Raw genomic sequence first — 19,348 nt, 5'->3', positions numbered from 1 at the left:
TCCCTCCACCACTGCATGTTGCAATGATTAAACCTCTCTGTCAGTGTCCTATGGTGAACGGTGCACAGAGCGGACAGAGCATTCCAATGAGGGCCATGGCGACAGAGGAGTGGTCGGCCCTCTGTACTGTGAAATGGGCTTTCCGTTACCGTTCAGCCTGCAACCAACCCTCCCTGTGCCTCACTCACATCTATTTTTGACTGTCAACTTTTAAACCCAATCCCAAACAGAACTTTGCAAATAGCATTGACATCACATAGCCTAAGCACAAAACACTTTTCTATGAAAAAGCGTAGGTATTGTGTCTGGTGCGTTCTAATTTCTCGTTCTCAGAACAACCCCACGCACTTTGTTCTTAAAATAACTGTATTCTCTCCTCTCTGTAGCGTGGCTCTTCAGACGGCCTGGGCCCAGCGGAGAGGGAGGCAGACAGTATCGGCGTTGGTAACTGTCCCTCTGACAAACAGCTGAATGAAGGCAAGCCAATTAAAGGTAAGACTTGTACACACACCACAGCATTTAGAGGCTGACCTTGACACAGTCCCATTCGTCACAGCCCGGCCTGCCCACTCTGATAATTAAACTGTCTGAGGATGTTTCTTTTCTGCTTAATTGTTTGTTTGGTGAGTGGGAATGCTGAGGCCTTTGTTGATGAGTAGACAGTGGAGGTGGTTGGGGTGGTACGCTTGTGTTTTGCGGAGTGCGTGTGTGTGTATGTGTGGTTTCCTTTAGAACTGTCAGCTAGAAAATTGACTAAATGATTAGGTGGCTGCAGGCTGCTCAAAAAGCGGAGTGGCTGAGGTTCATGTCTTTGGCCCATGCTAATGACGGTTAACCCCCAGCTCAATGATCTCTCTCTGTCTCTCTGTTTGCCTGCCTGGGGAAGGTTAATGGTTTATGGTAAAATGAGTGACTGCCACTCTGGCACATTTTTTGTCTTAAACGACCTCAAGCTTTAACCAAACACACCCCCCCCCCCTCTCTCTCCCACCTCCGCCTTTCTTCCCAGTGCCCTTTGCGCCGATCTGCTTCGCCATCAAAGCCAAAGAGAACGACATGCTACCGCTGGAGAAGAACCGTGTACGGCTGGACGACGACTCAGATGATGACCCGGACAAGTTGCTGGGCGAGGAGGGTCTGGAGGCCCTGCTGGAGGGGGCGGAGATGGTGGTCAGAGCGGTCACTGCGACCCCCGAGGAGAAGAGACCCACTCTCACCCTAGAGGAGCTGGAGGCTAAACAAGGTAGCTGGCTACTGCTGCTCTCACTGGCTGCACTTCATATATTAAAGAACATCTTATTTTACTTTACCTAAAAGCTTTTTTGGAATGCCCTAAATGGCCATGTGGCTCAATTGGAATGCTCCTAAATGGCCATGTGGCTCAATTGAATGCTCCTAAATGGCCATGTGGCTCAATTGGAATGCCCCTAAATGGCCATGTGGCTCAATTGGAATGCTCCTAAATGGCCATGTGGCTCAATTGAATGCTTCTAAATGGCCATGTGGCTCAATTGAATGCTCCTAAATGGCCATGTGGCTCAATTGGAATGCTCCTAAATGGCCATGTGGCTCAATTGGAATGCTCCTAAATGGCCTTGTGGCTCAATTGGAATGCTCCTAAATGGCCATGTGGCTCAATTGAATGCTCCTAAATGGCCATGTGGCTCAATTGAATGCTCCTAAATGGCCATGTGGCTCAGTTGGAATGCCCCTAAATGGCCATGTGGCTCAATTGAATGCTCCTAAATGGCCATGTGGCTCAATTGAATGCTCCTAAATGGCCATGTGGCTCAGTTGGAATGCCCCTAAATGGCCATGTGGCCCAGTTGGAATGCCCCTAAATGGCCATGTGGCTCAGTTGGAATGCTCCTAAATGGCCATGTGGCTCAATTGGAATGCTCCTAAATGGCCATGTGGCTCAGTTGGAATGCCCCTAAATGGCCATGTGGCCCAGTTGGAATGCCCCTAAATGGCCATGTGGCCCAGTTGGAATGCCCCTAAATGGCCATGTGGCTCAGTTGGAATGCCCCTAAATGGCCATGTGGCTCAGTTGGAATGCCCCTAAATGGCCATGTGGCTCAGTTGGAATGCCCCTAAATGGCCATGTGGCTGTTGGAATGCCCCTAAATGGCCATGTGGCTCAGTTGGAATGCCCCTAAATGGCCATGTGGCTCAGTTGGAATGCCCCTAAATGGCCATGTGGCTCAGTTGGAATGCCCCTAAATGGCCATGTGGCTCAATTGAATGCTCCTAAATGGCCATGTGGCTCAATTGAATGCTCCTAAATGGCCATGTGGCTCGGTTGGAATGCCCCTAAATGGCCATGTGGCCCAGTTGGAATGCCCCTAAATGGCCATGTGGCTCAGTTGGAATGCCCCCAAATGGCCATGTGGCTCAGTTGGAATGCCACTAAATGATTGTGCGTTCATGGTAAAAGTCGGGCAGTTGTTGTTGCCATCCTGTACCTGTCCCACAGGTTTGATGTTTGGATGTACCGATCCTGTGCAGGTGTTGTTACATGTGGTTTGCCACTGCGAGGACGATCAGCTGTCCGTCCTGTCTCCCTGTAGCGCTGTCTTAGGTGTCTCACAGTATTGACATTGCAATTTCTTGCCCTGACCACATCTGCAGTCCTCATGCCTCCTTGCAGCATGCCTAAGGCACGTTCACGCAGATGTGCAGGGACCCTGGGCATCTTTCTATTGGTGTTTTTCAGAGTCAGTAGAAAGGCCTCTTTAGGTGTCCTAAGTTTTCATAACTGTGACCTTAATTGCCTACCGTCTGTAAGCTGTTAGTGTCTTAACGACTGTTCCACAGGTGCATGTTCATTAATTGTTTATGGTTCATGTTTATGGAACAAGCATGGGAAACAGTGTTTAAACCCTTTACAATGAAGATCTGTGAAGTTATTTGGTATTTTACGATTTTTTTCTTTGAAAGACAGGGTCCTGAAAAAAGGATGTTTCTTTTTTGGCTGAGTTAATATCGGCCCTTTTCAATTCTTGGTAAATATCTCCTCAGTTAGTGTAAATGACCTGTACTAGTCTGTCTGCTGTATTGCCATCTCTCAGTAGGAAATAAATCCAGTAATTTTTTTAAGGACAGTGGGAGTTACTAAAAATGCATATTTTTTTGTTAAAACCAACACTTTTCCGCCCCATGGCTACAGCATTTTTTATCATCTCTCACTGTCCTCCGAGAGTTGCAGAATTTCCTCTTCACTTAAGCTTGCTCCTCTATTCATGCATCTGACAGACAGCATCTTAAATGGCATAGAGATGGCCCTGTCCAGGTCAGACTGGAGGTCTGCTAGCGCACCACCCTCACCCACCGCCGGCTCTAAGTGTCTTCTATCGTTGCCGGTCTCTTTCTCTTTCACTCTCGCTTAAGTTATATTAGCTGTCTGTTAATACAGCCGTCACTCGCTGGGAGAGCTGCGGGCGGACTAGGAACGACATCGCTCAATCAAATACACACGCATGCTCCGCCTTTGCGGGAAGTCAGACTAGCGGGAATGGAGGGAGAATGGAATAGGGAAGAGGAGGCACAGCAGTAAATAACTGGTAGAAAGTGAGAGAGAGGGAGAGGAAAGGATGGCTTTTATAAGGAGTGCTTCCAGGAAGGAAGTCAGGAGAGACTGGATGCAATAAACCACAGTTGTATTTCTCTCTTAGCTCCCCCATAATGGAGATATTTACAGTACCACTCAAAGGTTTCGACACATACTCATTCAAGGGTTTTTCTTTATTTTTACTATTTCCTACATTGTAGAATAATAGTGAAGATGTCAAAACTATGAAATAACACATGGAATCATGTAGTAAAGTAGCCACCCTTTGCATTGATGACAGCTTTGCACACTTGGCATTTCTCTCAACCAGCTTCATGAGGTGGCATGCATTTCAATTAACACGTGTGGCTTCCTCAAAAGTTAATTTGTGGAATTTATTTCCTTAAGCCAATCAGTTGTGTTGTGACAAGGGAGGGGTGGTATGCAGAATATAGCCCTATTTGGTAAAAGACCAAGTCCATATTATGGCAAGAACAGCTCAAATAAGCAAAGAGAAACAACAGCATCATTGCTTTAGGTCAGTCAATACGGAACATTTCAATAACATTTAAAGTTTCTTCAAGTGCAGTCACAAAAACCATCTAGTGCTATGATAAAGCTGGCTCTCGAGAACACCGCCACAGGAATGGAAGACCTAGAGTTAACTCTGCTGCAGAGGATAAGTTTATTAGTTACCAGCCTCAGAAATTGCAGCCCAAATAACTGCTTCACAGAGTTGAAGTAAAAGACACATCTCAACATCAACTGTTCAGAGGAGACTGCGTGAATCAGGCCTCCATGTTCGAATTGCTGCAAAGAAACCACTACTAAAGGACACCAATAATAAGAGGAGACTTGCTTGGGCCAATAGACACGAGTAATGGACATTAGACCAGTGGAAATCTGTGCTTTGGTCAGATGAGTTCAAATTTTAGATTTTTGTTTCCAACCGCCGTGTCTTTGTGAGACGCAGAGTAGCTGATTGGATGATCTCTGCATGTGTGGTTCCCACCGTGAAGCATGGAGGAGGAGGCGTGATGGTGTGGGCGTGCTTTGCTGGTGACACTGTCTGTGATTTATTTAGAATTCAAGGCACACTTAACCAGTATGGCTACCACAGCATTCTACAGTGATATGCCATCCCATCTGGTTTGCGATTAGTGGGACTATCATTTGTTTTTCAACAGGATAATGACTCTAAACACATGTCCAGGCTGTGTAAGGGATATATGGACAAGGAGTGTGATGGAGTGCTGCGTCAGATGACCTGGCCTTCACAATCACCCGACCTCAAAAGAATTGAGATGGTTGGGATGAGTTGGACCGCAAAGTGAAGGAAAAGCAGCCAACAAGTAGTATATGTGGGAACTCCTTCAAGACTGTTGTAAAAGCGTTCCTCATGAAGCTGGTTGAGAGAATGCTAGGAGTGTGCAAAGCTGTCATCAAGGCAGGGTGGCTACTTTGAACATTCTCAAATATAAAAAACATTTTTGGTTACTACATGATTCCATATGTTATTTCATGGTTTTGATGTCTTTACTATTATCCTACAATATAGAAAAAATAAAGAAAAACCCTTGAATGAGTACCAACTTTTGACTGGTACTGTATGTGCACACAATCTCAGGAGTGTGTTGATGCAAATGTAAAGGCAGGTCTGACTCACGGGACCCATTCATAATGTTTAGTGTGCATTAAGCCTGGTCTCTCTCTCTCTCACACACACATACACAGCCACCAAATGTTCTGGTATTTAGGCCTAGTTTCAGGGGCTGGTTCAGGTTGACAATGCGCACACACACACCCGGCCCCAGCGGAGGGAAAGCGGAACATCTGTGTAATTATCTCAGGCTAAAGAACGGGCCTGGCAAGTGAAATGAATTGATGTGTGTCAAGGAGGCTGTCACTCAAATGGCCTAACTCCGTAGGGGTATTGATAACAGACAGAGAAACCTAATCTGTATTGATGGTCTGTAAAGGATCACACAGGCTGCCTGTGATTACCAGTGCTGGGATTCAGCAGACAACAGACGCGTGTGTGCGTTCATGTCTTTGTCCGTCTGTTTTTCTGTCCAAATGAACCTTAACACTAGAACAGCTGGGCCATGAGGGACCCCCCTTCAAGCTAATGAGCAGTCATTCTGACAGCAAAATTAGAACCGTGTAATTAATACATTTCATGTATGCTATCACAAAAATAATAATTTTGTTGTGTTTATAAAGGTCTACGGTAACATTAGAATACAATTTTATTTCAAATAACACCATAGCATACACACACACACTACTGTTCAAATGTTTTTGGTCACTTAGAAATGTCCTTGTTTTTGAAAGAAAAGTTTTAAAAAATCAATTTAAAATAACATCAAATTGATCAGAAATACATTGTAGATGTTGTTAATGTTGTAAATGACTATTGTAGCTGGAAATGGCTGATTTCTTTAATGAAATATCTACAAGGTGTACAGAGGCCCATTATCAGCAACCATCACTCCTGTGTTCCAATGGCACGTTGTGTTAGCCTTTTAAAATGATAATCTTGGATTAGCTAATTGATCATTAGAAAACCCTTTTGCAATTATGCTAGCACAGCTGACAACTGTTGTTCTGATTTAAAGAAGCAATAAAACTGGCCATCTATAGACTAGTTAAGTATCTGGAGCATCAGCATTTGTGGGTTCGATTACAGGCTCAAAATGGCTAGAAACAAAGAACTTTCTTCTGAAACTCGTCAGTCTATTCTTGTTCTGAGAAATGAAGGCTATTCCATGCAAAAAAAATGCCAGTGACAATATTAGCCTTTCACATGTGAATTATATATTATCATGATGCCCAAAGTAAGGCAAGAAACAATGCCCTTTTTCTCCGACTTTTTCTAATCATAGTCACACCTCATTTAGCCTAGCCCATAGGCCTATATGTTTTGATAAGGTTTGTTTCACAAATAAAGTGGCCAAATAACTTCTTAAAATCAAGCACATTAATCCTCTTTACAAGGGGTGTAGAACCTAACCGGCATACATAAGCAGCATGTGAGTTTCAAGTTTGGGGAAGATCATTTTCACCAATAAACTGCACCTTTATATTAAAAGCATTACATGCATAATCGCATTTGTGGTCACTTTTGATAATGGTGTTTTCCGTTAATTGAGCATTTGCGCTTATAGCCTACTAATGTGCGCATTGCTGCGCTTATAATGTGAAGAAATATCCTGATAGTTTATCAACATTTTAAGCTAAATGTTCTGATCTGTTGCTTCAGCCTCATTGCGTAAAAAAGTTATTTTGATGCTAGTAGTGATATTATTTTGGGCTCTATCGCATCCCACAACTGTCCCAGACTGTTTGTAAAATGTATTTCTTGCACAGAATATAATAGCTAAACTTTTGTACTATGGGGATAGTAGATTTACATAGGCTAGAGCTTTAGCTGTTTGTTAGGCCTACTCATCTTGTTGGCTGACGAAAAGTAAATGTGGACAGTTCTTCCAATATCTTCAATTTGCACCTTGGAATTGGATAAGGACGTACGCAGTTGCGTCCCCGATGTGTCTGTCTTCACTTGTAGCCTGTGAGTAAGACCCGATCACGTGACGGAGAGCCGTGCGAGTGAGAGGTGCTATGGACATGCAGCACTCAGGGAAAAGGGAATAATAATTATTATATCCAACGCCTTTCATGCAACTTTATTCAAATCATCATTAGTCGCATTATGAAGCCATACAAGGTATTACAAATCTAAACATATGTTTGTATCACAACAAGTTACATGAATAACTCTAAATTAAGCATATAGGAAGTACCTATTTCTTTAACCGCTTAACACAGAATAGCCGCATGTGCGCACTCCCTCATCGTTTGGAGAAAATATCCTTTCTATATTGTTCAGTTTGTTAAATTGTATTCTTCATACTATAAAATAATGCCACAGAATCCTAAGCAAATCTTGTCTGCTAAATGAACTAGTGTAGCCCACAGCCATTTGGCATAGCCAGATTAGGGCCTAACATAAGGACAACTCAGAGTATGATATTCTGTTCTTCTGAAATGGAATACATTTTCTTCATATCATGTTTCTTTAGACCTGTCTGAAATAAATCATGGATTTATTGTGAAGGTGTAGGCTATATTACTTTTTAAAATGTAGGTGTTTCAAAGGTCTCCATCAGTGGCTTGTGTGGAAGCCAGGAGATGCTAAATGTGTTTATATTAATTAACGGTCAATTACCAGGAAACCAGCAGTTATTTGCTTGACAATCACCGGCTCACAAAATGTATTGACCGCCACAGCCCTAGGCCAGAGTAGACTGACAAGACTACTTGGATTCGGTGGACTGATATAGAGTACCTACCATTTGGAGATTATAATTAGAATAGGGCAATAGAATGGTTTGCTGTAATTACTGTAACTTCTTTGTTGTATTATCCGAAATGAACCTAGTAGTTTCACCAATTAAGGATTCTAGCTTTAATGCTGTTGTGAAATAATGCTTGTCTGTTGTCTGCCATGCCCTATATTTGAGTGTGTTCGATCTTCCAGACCACTAGGTCCATTTTGTGGAAAGCATAATGTGTGTCTGCACTCTCTCTATCATGACCAATGAGGGACCACGTCAATAGTTCTTTACTGCCATAAGGCCCATAGCTGTGCTGTTGTTGAGTGAGACCAGTGGCAGCTCTCATTAGTAAAGTGTGTGTGTCTCTGTGTGCGTGGGTGTGTGCGCACGTGGTTGTTCGTGTGAGTGTGTGTGCGGGAGCCTGTGCTTGTCTTAAGTCCTTTTGTCTCTAAAACAGCTTTTGACTTTCAATTGCTGTGACAATCTGCTTATACATTTACAACAAAAAAGAACAATTTGTTCTGTCATCTTCTATCTTCCCCCTCCCTTAGTGCTGTTGTAAAGATGAACAATAGCAGGATTTGTTTTACTGATGGCGGGCCCAAAATGTCTTAGTTTTGAAGCAGCGCAAATTATTTGATTGTTTAAGCACTTGAGTGGCCAAGAACCCTACTTATTGGGGGGCCTCTCTCAAACAATCTGAACAGGCCCAAACAGATCCACAGATGATGCCATCTCTATTGCACTCCACACTACCCTTTCCCACCTGGACAAAAGGAACACTTATGTGAGAATGCTATTCATCGTTCAACACCATAGTACCTTCAAAGATTGTCACTAAGCTAAGGATCCTGGGACTAAACACCTCCCTCTGCAACTGGATCCTGGACTTCCTGACGGGCCACCCCCAGGTGGTGAGGGTAGGTAGCAACACATCTGCCATGCTGATCCTCAACACTGGAGCACCACAGGGGTGCGTGCTCAGTCCCCTCCTGTACTCCATGTTCACCCACGACTGCATGGCCAGGAACGACGCCAACACCATCATTAAGTTTGCAGACGACACAACCGTGGTAGGCCTGATCACCGACAACAAAGACAGACTATAGGGAGAAGGTCAGAGACCTGGCCGGGTGGTGGCAGAATAACTACCTATCCCTCAACGTAACCAAGACTAAGGAGCTGATTGGAGACTACAGGAAAAGGTGGACCGAGCACGCCCCCATTCTCATCGACGGGGCTGTAGTGGAGCAGGTTGAGAGCTTCAAGTTCCTTGGTGTCCACATCAACAACAAACTAGAATAGTCCAAACACACCAAGACAGTCGTGAAGAGGGCACAACAAAGCCTATTCCCCCTCAGGAAACTAAAAAGATTTGTCATGGGTCCTGAGATCCTCAAAAGGTTCTACAGCTGCAACATCGAGAGCATCCTGACCGGTTGCATCACTGCCTGGTACGGCAATTGTTCGCCCTCTGACCACAAGGTACTACGGAGTGTACGGCCCAGTACATTACTGGGGCTAAGCTGCCTGCCATCCAGGACCTCTACACCAGGCGGTGTCAGGGGAAGGCCCTACAAATTGTCACCAGCCACCCCAGTCATAGACTGTTCTCTCTACTACCGCATGTCAAGCGGTACCGGAGTGCCAAGTCTAGGACAAAAAAGCTTCTCAACAGTTTTTACCCCCAAGCCATAAGACTCCTGAACAGGTAATCAAATGGCTACCAGGACTATTTGCATTGTGTGCCTCCCCCCCCCAACCCCTCTTTTACGCTGCTGCTACTCTCTGTTCATCATATATGCATAGTCACTGTAATCATATCTACATGTACATACTACCTCAATCAGCCTGACTAACCGGTGTCTGTATGTAGCCTCGCTACTTTTATAGCCTCGCTACTGTATATAGCCTGTCTATTTACTGTTGTTTTATTTCTTTACCCACCTATTGTTTACCTAATACCTTTTTGCGCTGTTGGTTAGAGCCTGTAAGTAAGCATTTCACTGTAAGGTCTACACCGCCTATTCGGCGCACGTGACAAATAAACTTTAATTTAGGCCTGCCTGCAGGTCTGTCTTTCGCTCTCATTTATTTTGTTTTATTTTCTCTCCAAGTCACTGTCCTTCTTCACCTTTCACTCACTACTTTTTACTTGTTCTTTTTAAGTCACTCTTTCTCCCTTTCTATCTTCTCAATCTTACTCTCTCTGTATATCTTTTTCTCCCTCTCTCCTCATGTTTACTCTGTCTCTGTATATCTCTTTCTCCCTCTCTCTCTCTCTTCTCATGCTTACTCTGTCTCTGTATATCTCTTTCTCCCTCTCTCTCTCTTCTCATGCTTACTCTGTCTCTGTATATCTCTTTCTCCCTCTCTCTCTCTTCTCATGCTTACTCTGTCTCTGTATATCTCTTTCTCCCTCTCTCTCTCTCTTCTCATGCTTACTCTGTCTCTGTATATCTCTTTCTCCATCTCTCTCTCTCTTCTCATGCTTACTCTGTCTCTGTATATCTCTTTCTCCATCTCTCTCTCTCTTCTCATGCTTACTCTGTCTCTGTATATCTCTTTCTCTCTCTCTCTCTCTTCTCATGCTTACTCTGTCTCTGTATATCTCTCTCTCCATCTCTCTCTCTCTCTTCTCATGCTTACTCTGTCTCTGTATATCTCTTTCTCCATCTCTCTCTCTTCTCATGCTTACTCTGTCTCTGTATATCTCTTTCTCCCTCTCTCTCTCTTCTCATGCTTACTCTCTCTGTATATCTCTTTCTCCCTCTCTCCTCATGTTTACTCTGTCTCTGTATATCTCTTTCTCCCTCTCTCTCTCTTCTCATGCTTACTCTGTCTCTGTATATCTCTTTCTCCCTCTCTCTCTCTTCTCATGCTTACTCTCTCTGTATATCTCTTTCTCCCTCTCTCTCTCTTCTCATGCTTACTCTGTCTCTGTCTCTGTATATCTCTTTCTCCCTCTCTCTCTCTTCTCATGCTTACTCTCTCTGTATATCTCTTTCTCCCTCTCTCCTCATGTTTACTCTGTCTCTGTATATCTCTTTCTCCCTCTCTCTCTCTTCTCATGCTTACTCTGTCTCTGTATATCTCTTTCTCCCTCTCTCTCTCTTCTCATGCTTACTCTGTCTCTGTATATCTCTTTCTCCATCTCCCTCTCTCTCTCTTCTCATGCTTACTCTGTCTCTGTATATCTCTTTCTCCATCTCTCTCTCTCTCTTTTCTCATGCTTACTCTGTCTTTGTATATCTCTTTCTCCCTCTCTCTCTCTCTCTTCTCATGCTTACTCTGTCTCTGTATATCTCTTTCTCTCTCACTCTCTTCTCATGCTTACTCTGTCTCTGTATATCTCTTTCTCCATCTCTCTCTCTCTCTTCTCATGCTTACTCTGTCTCTGTATATCTCTTTCTCCCTCTCTCTCTCTCTCTTCTCATGCTTACTCTGTCTCTGTATATCTCTTTCTCTCTCACTCTCTTCTCATGCTTACTCTGTCTCTGTATATCTCTTTCTCCATCTCTCTCTCTCTCTCTCCTCATGTTTACTCTGTCTCTGTATATCTCTTTCTCCATCTCTCTCTCTTCTCATGCTTACTCTGTCTCTGTATATCTCTTTCTCCATCTCTCTCTCTCTCGTCTCATGCTTACTCTGTCTCTGTATATCTCTTTCTCCATCTGTCTCTCTCTCGTCTCATGCTTACTCTGTCTCTGTATATCTCTTTCTCCATCTCTCTCTCTCTCTTCTCATGCTTACTCTATCTCTGTATATCTCTTTCTCCATCTCTCTCTCTCTTCTCATGTTTACTCTGTCTATGTATATCTCTTTCTCCATCTCTCTCTCTCTCGTCTCATGCTTACTCTGTCTCTGTATATCTCTTTCTCTCTCTTTTCTCATGCTTACTCTGTCTTTGTATATCTCTTTCTCCCTCTCTCTCTCTTCTCATGCTTACTCTGTCTCTGTATATCTCTTTCTCCCTCTCTCTCTCTCTTCTCATGCTTACTCTGTCTCTGTATATCTCTTTCTCCCTCTCTCTCTCTTCTCATGCTTACTCTGTCTCTGTATATCTCTTTCTCCCTCTCTCTCTTCTCATGCTTACTCTGTCTCTGTATATCTCTTTCTCCATCTCTCTCTCTCTTCTCATGCTTACTCTGTCTCTGTATATATCTTTCTCCCTCTCTCTCTCTCTCTTCTCATGCTTACTCTGTCTCTTTATATCTTTTCTCCATCTCTCTCTCTCTTCTCATGCTTACTCTGTCTCTGTATATCTCTTTCAATTCAATTCAATTCAAGGGGCTTTATTGGCATGGGAAACATGTGTTAACATTGCCAAAGCAAATGAGGTAGACAATACACAAAAGTGAAACAAACAAAACGAATTAACAGTAAACATTACACATACAGAAGTTTCAAAACAATAAAGACATTACGAGTGTCATATCTTTCTCCCTCTCTCTCTCTCTCTCTCTTCTCATGCTTACTCTATCTCTGTATATCTCTTTCTCCATCTCACTCCATTAAGGAAGTGGGTCTACCTTAGGGTGGTAGTTCTGTTCTGTCCCTGGTGTGTTCACACTAAGCCCCATATGATTTGCCTTGGTAGCCAGCCTATTTATAGTATAGAAATAACTGTATTCACCCCCTACGGTTGCGTAATATAATGACTTGTTTTTGAGCTCTCCCTGTGCGCTTCCGATGAACAAACTAGGGAAGATTGCAGATGGTTATCGCTGCCCGCACACACAGTAAATTGAGCTATTGTATTCGGGGCTGGGCAATTTATCCCCGCACCATGTTCAATGGCCACAGTCCACGTTACATGCCCGGAGTCCACGTTACATGCCTGGAGTCCACTTTAATATAGTCCTCGGGATCACTGTCGTCCTCTTCTCCCCCATGATTTGTTCCTGTCTCTCATCATCTTTCTCTCTCTATTCTCTCGTTTTCTCTGACCTCTGTCACATCCTTGTGTTCTCTCTGTCATTAACAGTTACGTTGGGCTGTGCCTACAGAGAGGAATGTAGGCAGGCATAACGGTAATTGCAGATGATGGCAGGAGACCCAGTTAGCTAATTTCACTGTATAAGTGGAATTCACACTGGAGGCCTTTTGGGACCCGTTCCGAAATGGACCTGGGGCTTTCCCATCCAGACCCAATATGCATAAATAGAGACCCGTTCCAAACGGAACCGAGGACATCTAGACCCGTTCCGTATAGACCTGGTCGAATCCAGACCAGGTCGGATCTGAGTGAGGGAAGCAGCAGAAAAGTCAATTTTTAAGCTACTTTATTAACCGGAGCTAATAAAGTGCGAGGTAGAGAGAGGTGACGCTCTAGCAGGGGCCGTGCTGTGTGTAGGCTACTGTGAGTGTGAGCGAGTGACACAGGAACAGGGAGGAGAGATGAGAGACTGCAACCAAGCCGACTCACGCTATAGTAGACTAATAGCTGCCATAACTAGGTCATTTATCATCCAATATGATTACGTAGTATCTGTCTTAACTAGGCTAATTGAGGCTGCATGCGCTTTCTTGTCCTAGTCTGTTGCAAACAACAACTCCGTTCAGAATGTAAAGTAGCAACCTACCTGTTGGTCCTCCTTTAACTTTTAATTCCGTCTTCCATTGATAAGATATCTGCTAACTTTTGTCCCACATGGAGGCTCTATGACTGTAGCCTATTGCCACTGATGAATTATGATTAGTCAACAACAGGGTTGCACATTTTCGGTAGTATTAAGTGGTGGAAACTTTCCGTGGGAATTAACGGGAATATATGGGAATTAACGGGAATATATGGGAATTAATGGAAATATATGCTAATTAATATTAATACCATTTAAATATAGATGTTTTTTGCATTGGATATATTTAACATATCATATGGAGACAGAAACATAAAAATGTTACCTTATCATCAGTAGACATAATTGCAAATTATTAAATCTAACCAATAGACATTTAAAAAACTATTGAGTTACGAATTGAACTTTAATTAAATGTGTTTACTCTTCACATGGGATGATTGCACTGAACAACAAAAGAAAGGGAATATTGAATGATCACCAATGATCCTTCGCATCTCCCAAAAACTGTTTCAACATACATCTGTAAAATGATAACCAAAGCTTTAGTTTCTAGACTGTCTTCCTCTCAGGCTTTCATGTCTTCTCCCTGGACCTCCTCAATGTCCACCTCTTGAACATCCGACTGAGGCCTCATCTTCACTGTCACTTTCCAACCTTGTTGAGGATGGCTCGTTGTCTGGCTCAAAAAGCCTCAAATTTGCCCGGATGGTACCAATTTTTCAACCCTTGTATTTGTCAACCTTTGTGTGCTGTGGTGTGTGTTCCCAAACAAGGACCAGTTGCGCTCTGAGGCGGCTGATGTTGGTGGGATTTGGAGGATGATGGAGGCAACAGGGGAAAGAGCCTCGGATCCACAAAGTTCCCTTCTACCAGGTGGCTTATGAGATATTGCATCTCCATCCCAAAGCCCTTGCTTGGTAGTGTACTTCGCCAGACTGCCAAGAACCTTGCCCTCATCCAGGCCAAGGTGGCGAGACATGGTAGTGATGACACCATTGGCCTTGTTGATCTCTGCACCAGGCATGATGCTCTTGCCAGCATACTTGGAGTGCTGTGGCATGTATGGGTTTCAGGCAGAAGTCTTCATGCTTTTTGATGTATTTCAGAACTGCAGTTTCCTCTGCTTGGAGCAACAGTGAAGTGGGCAGGGGAGTATGGATTTCTTCTCTTACATCTGCAAGCAGAGTCTGAACATCAGACAGGATGGCATTGTCTCCCTCAATCAGTGCAATGGCTACTGCTATAGGTTTCAGGAGTTTCAGGCTGCTTACCACTCTCTCCCAAAATACATCATCCAGGAGGATCCTCTTGATGGGGCTGTCCTTATCGGCAGACTGTGATATTGCCATTTCTTGGAGAGACTCCTTCCCCTCCAAGAGACTGTCAAACATGATGACAACACCACCCCAACAGGTGTTGCTGGGCAGCTTCAATGTGGTGCTCTTATTCTTCTCACTTTGCTTGGTGAGGTAGATTGCTGCTATAACTTGATGACCCTTCACATACCTAACCATTTCCTTGGCTCTCTTGTAGAGTGTATCCATTGTTTTCAGTGCCATGATGTCCTTGAGGAGCAAATTCAATGCATGAGTGTCAGGAGAATTTTCAATCACAAAGATACTAACTAACAATCAATAGCTTTGCCCAATCCCCGAGCTTTGTAAGACCATGGGTTTAATAATAATTAGGCAAAGACTCAGCTTATGCAAAAGGTTAGTACAGTTTATTCAAGAGAACGAAAAATGCGAACACAGTCTTTATAACACAAACAAGTTCAAATCTTAAGCTACACCTTGCTCAGACAGTCGGTGTTTTTCCACTACACAGATACATTGTTTCTTTAATCTGCAACATGTTTCATAATTTTCTGCAAGCCTAACAGTTTCTCCCCTCCACGGGTGGAGACAGAATGTCCTGTAAGGAACACAGTAGTACAACTTGTCTGTCGATAGCTCCTCTTATCATTTGTTTCACAGTCCTACACAGTCCTTACATACTAAAAAGGAACAAACGGTCCTTGTTCTAATTCTGACTAAAACTACACACATCATCAGATTATAGTTTTATGATTCTAATAAATTTCATACAATTATATGATTTCAGGGTGGAATATTTTAATCATTACCATTAAGCATATACAGTGGGGAGAACAAGTATTTGAGACACTGCCGATTTTGCTGGTTTTCCTACTTACAAAGCATGTAGAGGTCTGTAATTTGTATCATAGGTACACTTCAACTGTGAGAGACGGGATCTAAAACAAAAATCCAGAAAATCACATTGTATGATTTTTTAAGTAATTAATTTGTATTTGATAAGTGAGGGTAGGACTTACTGAGGGAAGGAGGTTGTTGGACCAAGCCGCCTTCATGTTCGCAGCATTGTCTGTCACCAGTGCAAATACCTTCTGTGGTCCAAGGTCATTGATGACTGCCTTCAGCTCATCTGCAATGTAGAGACCGGTGTGTCTGTTGGCCCTTGTGTCTGCTCTTGTAGAATAATGGTTGAGGGGTGGAGATGAAGTAGTTCATTATTCCTTGCCCACGAACATTCAACCTCCCATCAGAGAGGATTTCAATGCAGTCTGCTTTCTCTATGATTTGCTTGACCTTCACTTGAACTCTGTTGAACTCTGCATCCAGCAAATGAGTAGATAAATCATGTCTGGTTAGGTGGGGTGGTTGCTGGGTGGAGAACATTCAGAAATCTCTTCCAATACACATTGCCTGTGAGCATCAGAGGTGAACCAGTTGCATACACATCTCGAGCAAGACATTCATCAGCATTTCTCTGACTACGTTCCTCCATTGAGTCAAAAAAACGTCTGATTCCAGGAGGACCATGAGCTGTTGCTATCAATAAGGTGTCTGATTCAACATTTTCACCTCAAATAGAAGTAGGACTTGTGCCAGAGGTTACTTGTTGTGAGCGCTGAGGGAACTTTATGCACTTGGCCAGATGATTCTGCATCTTTGTTACATTCTTCACATATGACTTGGCACAGTATTTGCAAATATACACAGCTTTAACTTTTACATTGGCTGCAGTGAAATGTCTCCACACATCAGCTAGTGCCCGTAGCATTTTCCTGTAAAGATTAGAGAAAAAGGAGAAACAAATACAATTCCATACACAGATAAAGAGTTAGATTAAACAAGTCCTTTGTAAGATGTTAAGATGTTTTAAAATGAAATGTATTTTAACCGGTGAATTAACACTCCTCAGTTAGCAGGCTAAAGCAAGCTAAAACCCACATGGTATCAAAAACTAACTACCAGAAATTGTTAACAAGTTATAAATGATTTAAACACACAGTGTTGTAGGCTACTATTTATTCGTTAACAAAAAAGGATCTATGTCATATATAATATATTCACCCCACCCAGTATTGTAATCAAAACTTACCAGAAAGCATGTAGTCCTTGGCTTAGACAGTGTAGTAGTGTGGGCTCAATAGCATCTCATTAATGTGCAAGATCTTGAGAATCAGCTGTACATGTGATGGAAGAATACACTGTGCATGCAGAGGGTTGCAATTCCATTAAATGGTGGATAGTTTAACTAAAATATGCCACAAGACCTAGAATTGCCTTAAGTGTAGTCCTCAAAAAATGTTCGCTGTTATAAGCTAACTTTTTTAATGAATTTAAGCAAAATTCCCAAATTCCCAGGCTTAACTTCCCATGGAAAATTTACAGCAAAGAGCAGCAGGATAAATGATACAATTCCTCTCTCTACTGCAGCAGTCACGTTCAGATCTATATGGGTCCTTCCGGACTAGTCATTTAAAAGTACACGTACCCGTGACAATCATATCAGATCTGAAATTATTTTGAATTCTGGATCCGGACCCTCTTGGGTATTCGGGTACAGGGGGTTCCGTGAACACCTCGAATTCAAACTACATCCACACTCCACCATAGTCAATCCACAAACTTTACCTATGAGGTGTTGTGTTTGGGAATGGTAAGCTGAAATGTGTCCATAAGCTTCAATCCACTCATACCATGTCATACCCCATATATTCCTATTCCCCCCATCTTCAATACAGTGTTAATGTCTACAAAATGTACCTTAAACACTGTCTTAGACACCTCTCTCTGCCTGCTTCCTTGTCTGCCCTCCACTGCTCCATTTGATCCTACACTGCCACTCGCTCGCCCCCGCTCTCTTCTCTCCCTCCCCCGTAATCTTTCTCTCCTCCTCTGCTCTTTTCCGATCTCCTCCACAGCCAAGCCCCAGCTGTGCCTCAGAGTACAGTAGCTTTTCTCTCACACCTCGACACAGAGGGGAATCACTCACGCTCAACACATCTTTGACCTCTTCTCTCTCATCGAATTCTTTGTGTATCTGTAATCTGAGGGAATTATGTGTCTCTAATATGGTCATACATTTGTCAGGAGGTTAGGAAGTGCAGCTCAGTTTCCACCTCATTTTGTGGGGAGTGTGCACATAGCCTGTCTTCTCTTGAGAGCCAGGCCAGCCTACGGCGGCCTTTCTCAATAGCAAGGCTATGCTCACGGAGTCTGTACATAGTACACACTTAAGGAAAGCTTTGACTATCTGTTTAAGGCCAAATAGCATCCTAGTATGCTCAGTTTTTGTGAATTCTTTCCAATATGTAAAGTAATCATCTTTTTGTTTTCTCATGATTTGGTTCGGTCTAATTGTGTTGCTGTCCTGGGGCTCTGTGGGGTTTGTTTGTGTTTGTGAACAGAGCCCCAGGACCAGCTTGCTTAGGGGACTCTTCTCCAGGTTCATCTTAGATGATGGCTTTGTAATGGAATGTTTGGGAATCGCTTCCTTTTAGGTGGTTGTAGAATTTAATGGCTCTTTCTGGATTTTGATAATTAGAGGGTATCGGCCTAATTATGCTCTGCATGCATTATTTGGTGTTTTGCGTTGTACACAGAGTATATTTTTGCAGAATTCTTCATGCAAAGTCTAAATTTGGTGTTTGTCCCATTTTGTGAAATCTTGGTTGGTGAGCGGACCCAAGACCTCACAACCATAACGGGCAATGGGTTCTATAACTGATTCAAATATTTTAGCAGACCCTCGTGCCAAATTGAGTCAAAAGCATTTTTGAAATTAACAAAGCATGAGAAGACTTTGCCTTTGTTTTGTTTGTCAATTAGGGTGTGCAGGGTGAATACGTGGTCTGTCATACTGTAATTTGGTAAAAAGACAATTTGACATTTGCTCAGAACATTGTTTTCACTGAGGAAATGTACTGCTGTTAATGATAAGGCAGAGGATTTTCCCAAGGTTGCTGTTGACGCATATCCCACAGTAGTTATTGGGGGCAAATTTGTCTCCACTTTTGTGGATTGGGGTGATCAGTCCTTGGTTCCAAATAATGGGGAAGATGCCAGAGCCACGGATGATGTTAACTTCTTGCAACTATAGGGGGTGCTGTTTCGCATTAGCATAATTTGCTCTACAGATTAAACTGCCTAGTACTCAATTCTTGCTCGTACAATATGCATATTATTATTGGATAGAAAACACTCTAGTTTCTATAGCCGTTGGAATTTTGTCTCTGAGTGAAGCAGAACTCAATCTACAGCACTTTTCATGATAGGGAGTCAGATTTCAGACATCTTGGCCCCTGATCTGGAGTCAGTTTAAAGGTCCGTGTAAATGCTATGGAGAAACAGACACTTCTTACGTCTTCCCCTGGATGTCAGTACGTGATGACGCTTTGAATGGAGTCGATTGCGCAATCAGTGCCTCTATAAATCACCAAATACCGGAAGTAACTTCCTTTGGCTGCCTGCGCCTGGCGCGCGATGGACATCGGACTCGCCTCCTTCCAAGCTTTAGTTTAGCCAGTAATATTTCTCCGGTCATGTTTTTACTCGTTATAGGTGTTA

The 19,348-nt window shown here is 43.1% G+C and overlaps 1 protein-coding gene across 2 annotated transcripts in view; it reads left to right on the top strand.

The window, feature by feature from the left end:
- The window catches only part of LOC129863876 (splicing factor, suppressor of white-apricot homolog), a 154,563-nt gene that overhangs the window by 64,445 nt on the left and 70,770 nt on the right, over positions 1–19,348 (top strand). For both annotated transcript variants that reach the window (XM_055936230.1, XM_055936229.1), the window contains exons 11-12: positions 387–492; positions 1,010–1,243. In XM_055936230.1, the coding sequence (XP_055792205.1) occupies positions 387–492; positions 1,010–1,243 (340 nt within the window). The remainder of the gene's footprint in view (positions 1–386; positions 493–1,009; positions 1,244–19,348) is intronic.

This window comes from Salvelinus fontinalis, chromosome 10 (assembly GCF_029448725.1).
Source record: "Salvelinus fontinalis isolate EN_2023a chromosome 10, ASM2944872v1, whole genome shotgun sequence".
NCBI lineage: Eukaryota > Metazoa > Chordata > Actinopteri > Salmoniformes > Salmonidae > Salvelinus > Salvelinus fontinalis.
The sequence above is the reverse complement of the archived record's forward strand: the minus strand, read 5'-3'. Positions and strand labels throughout refer to the sequence as shown.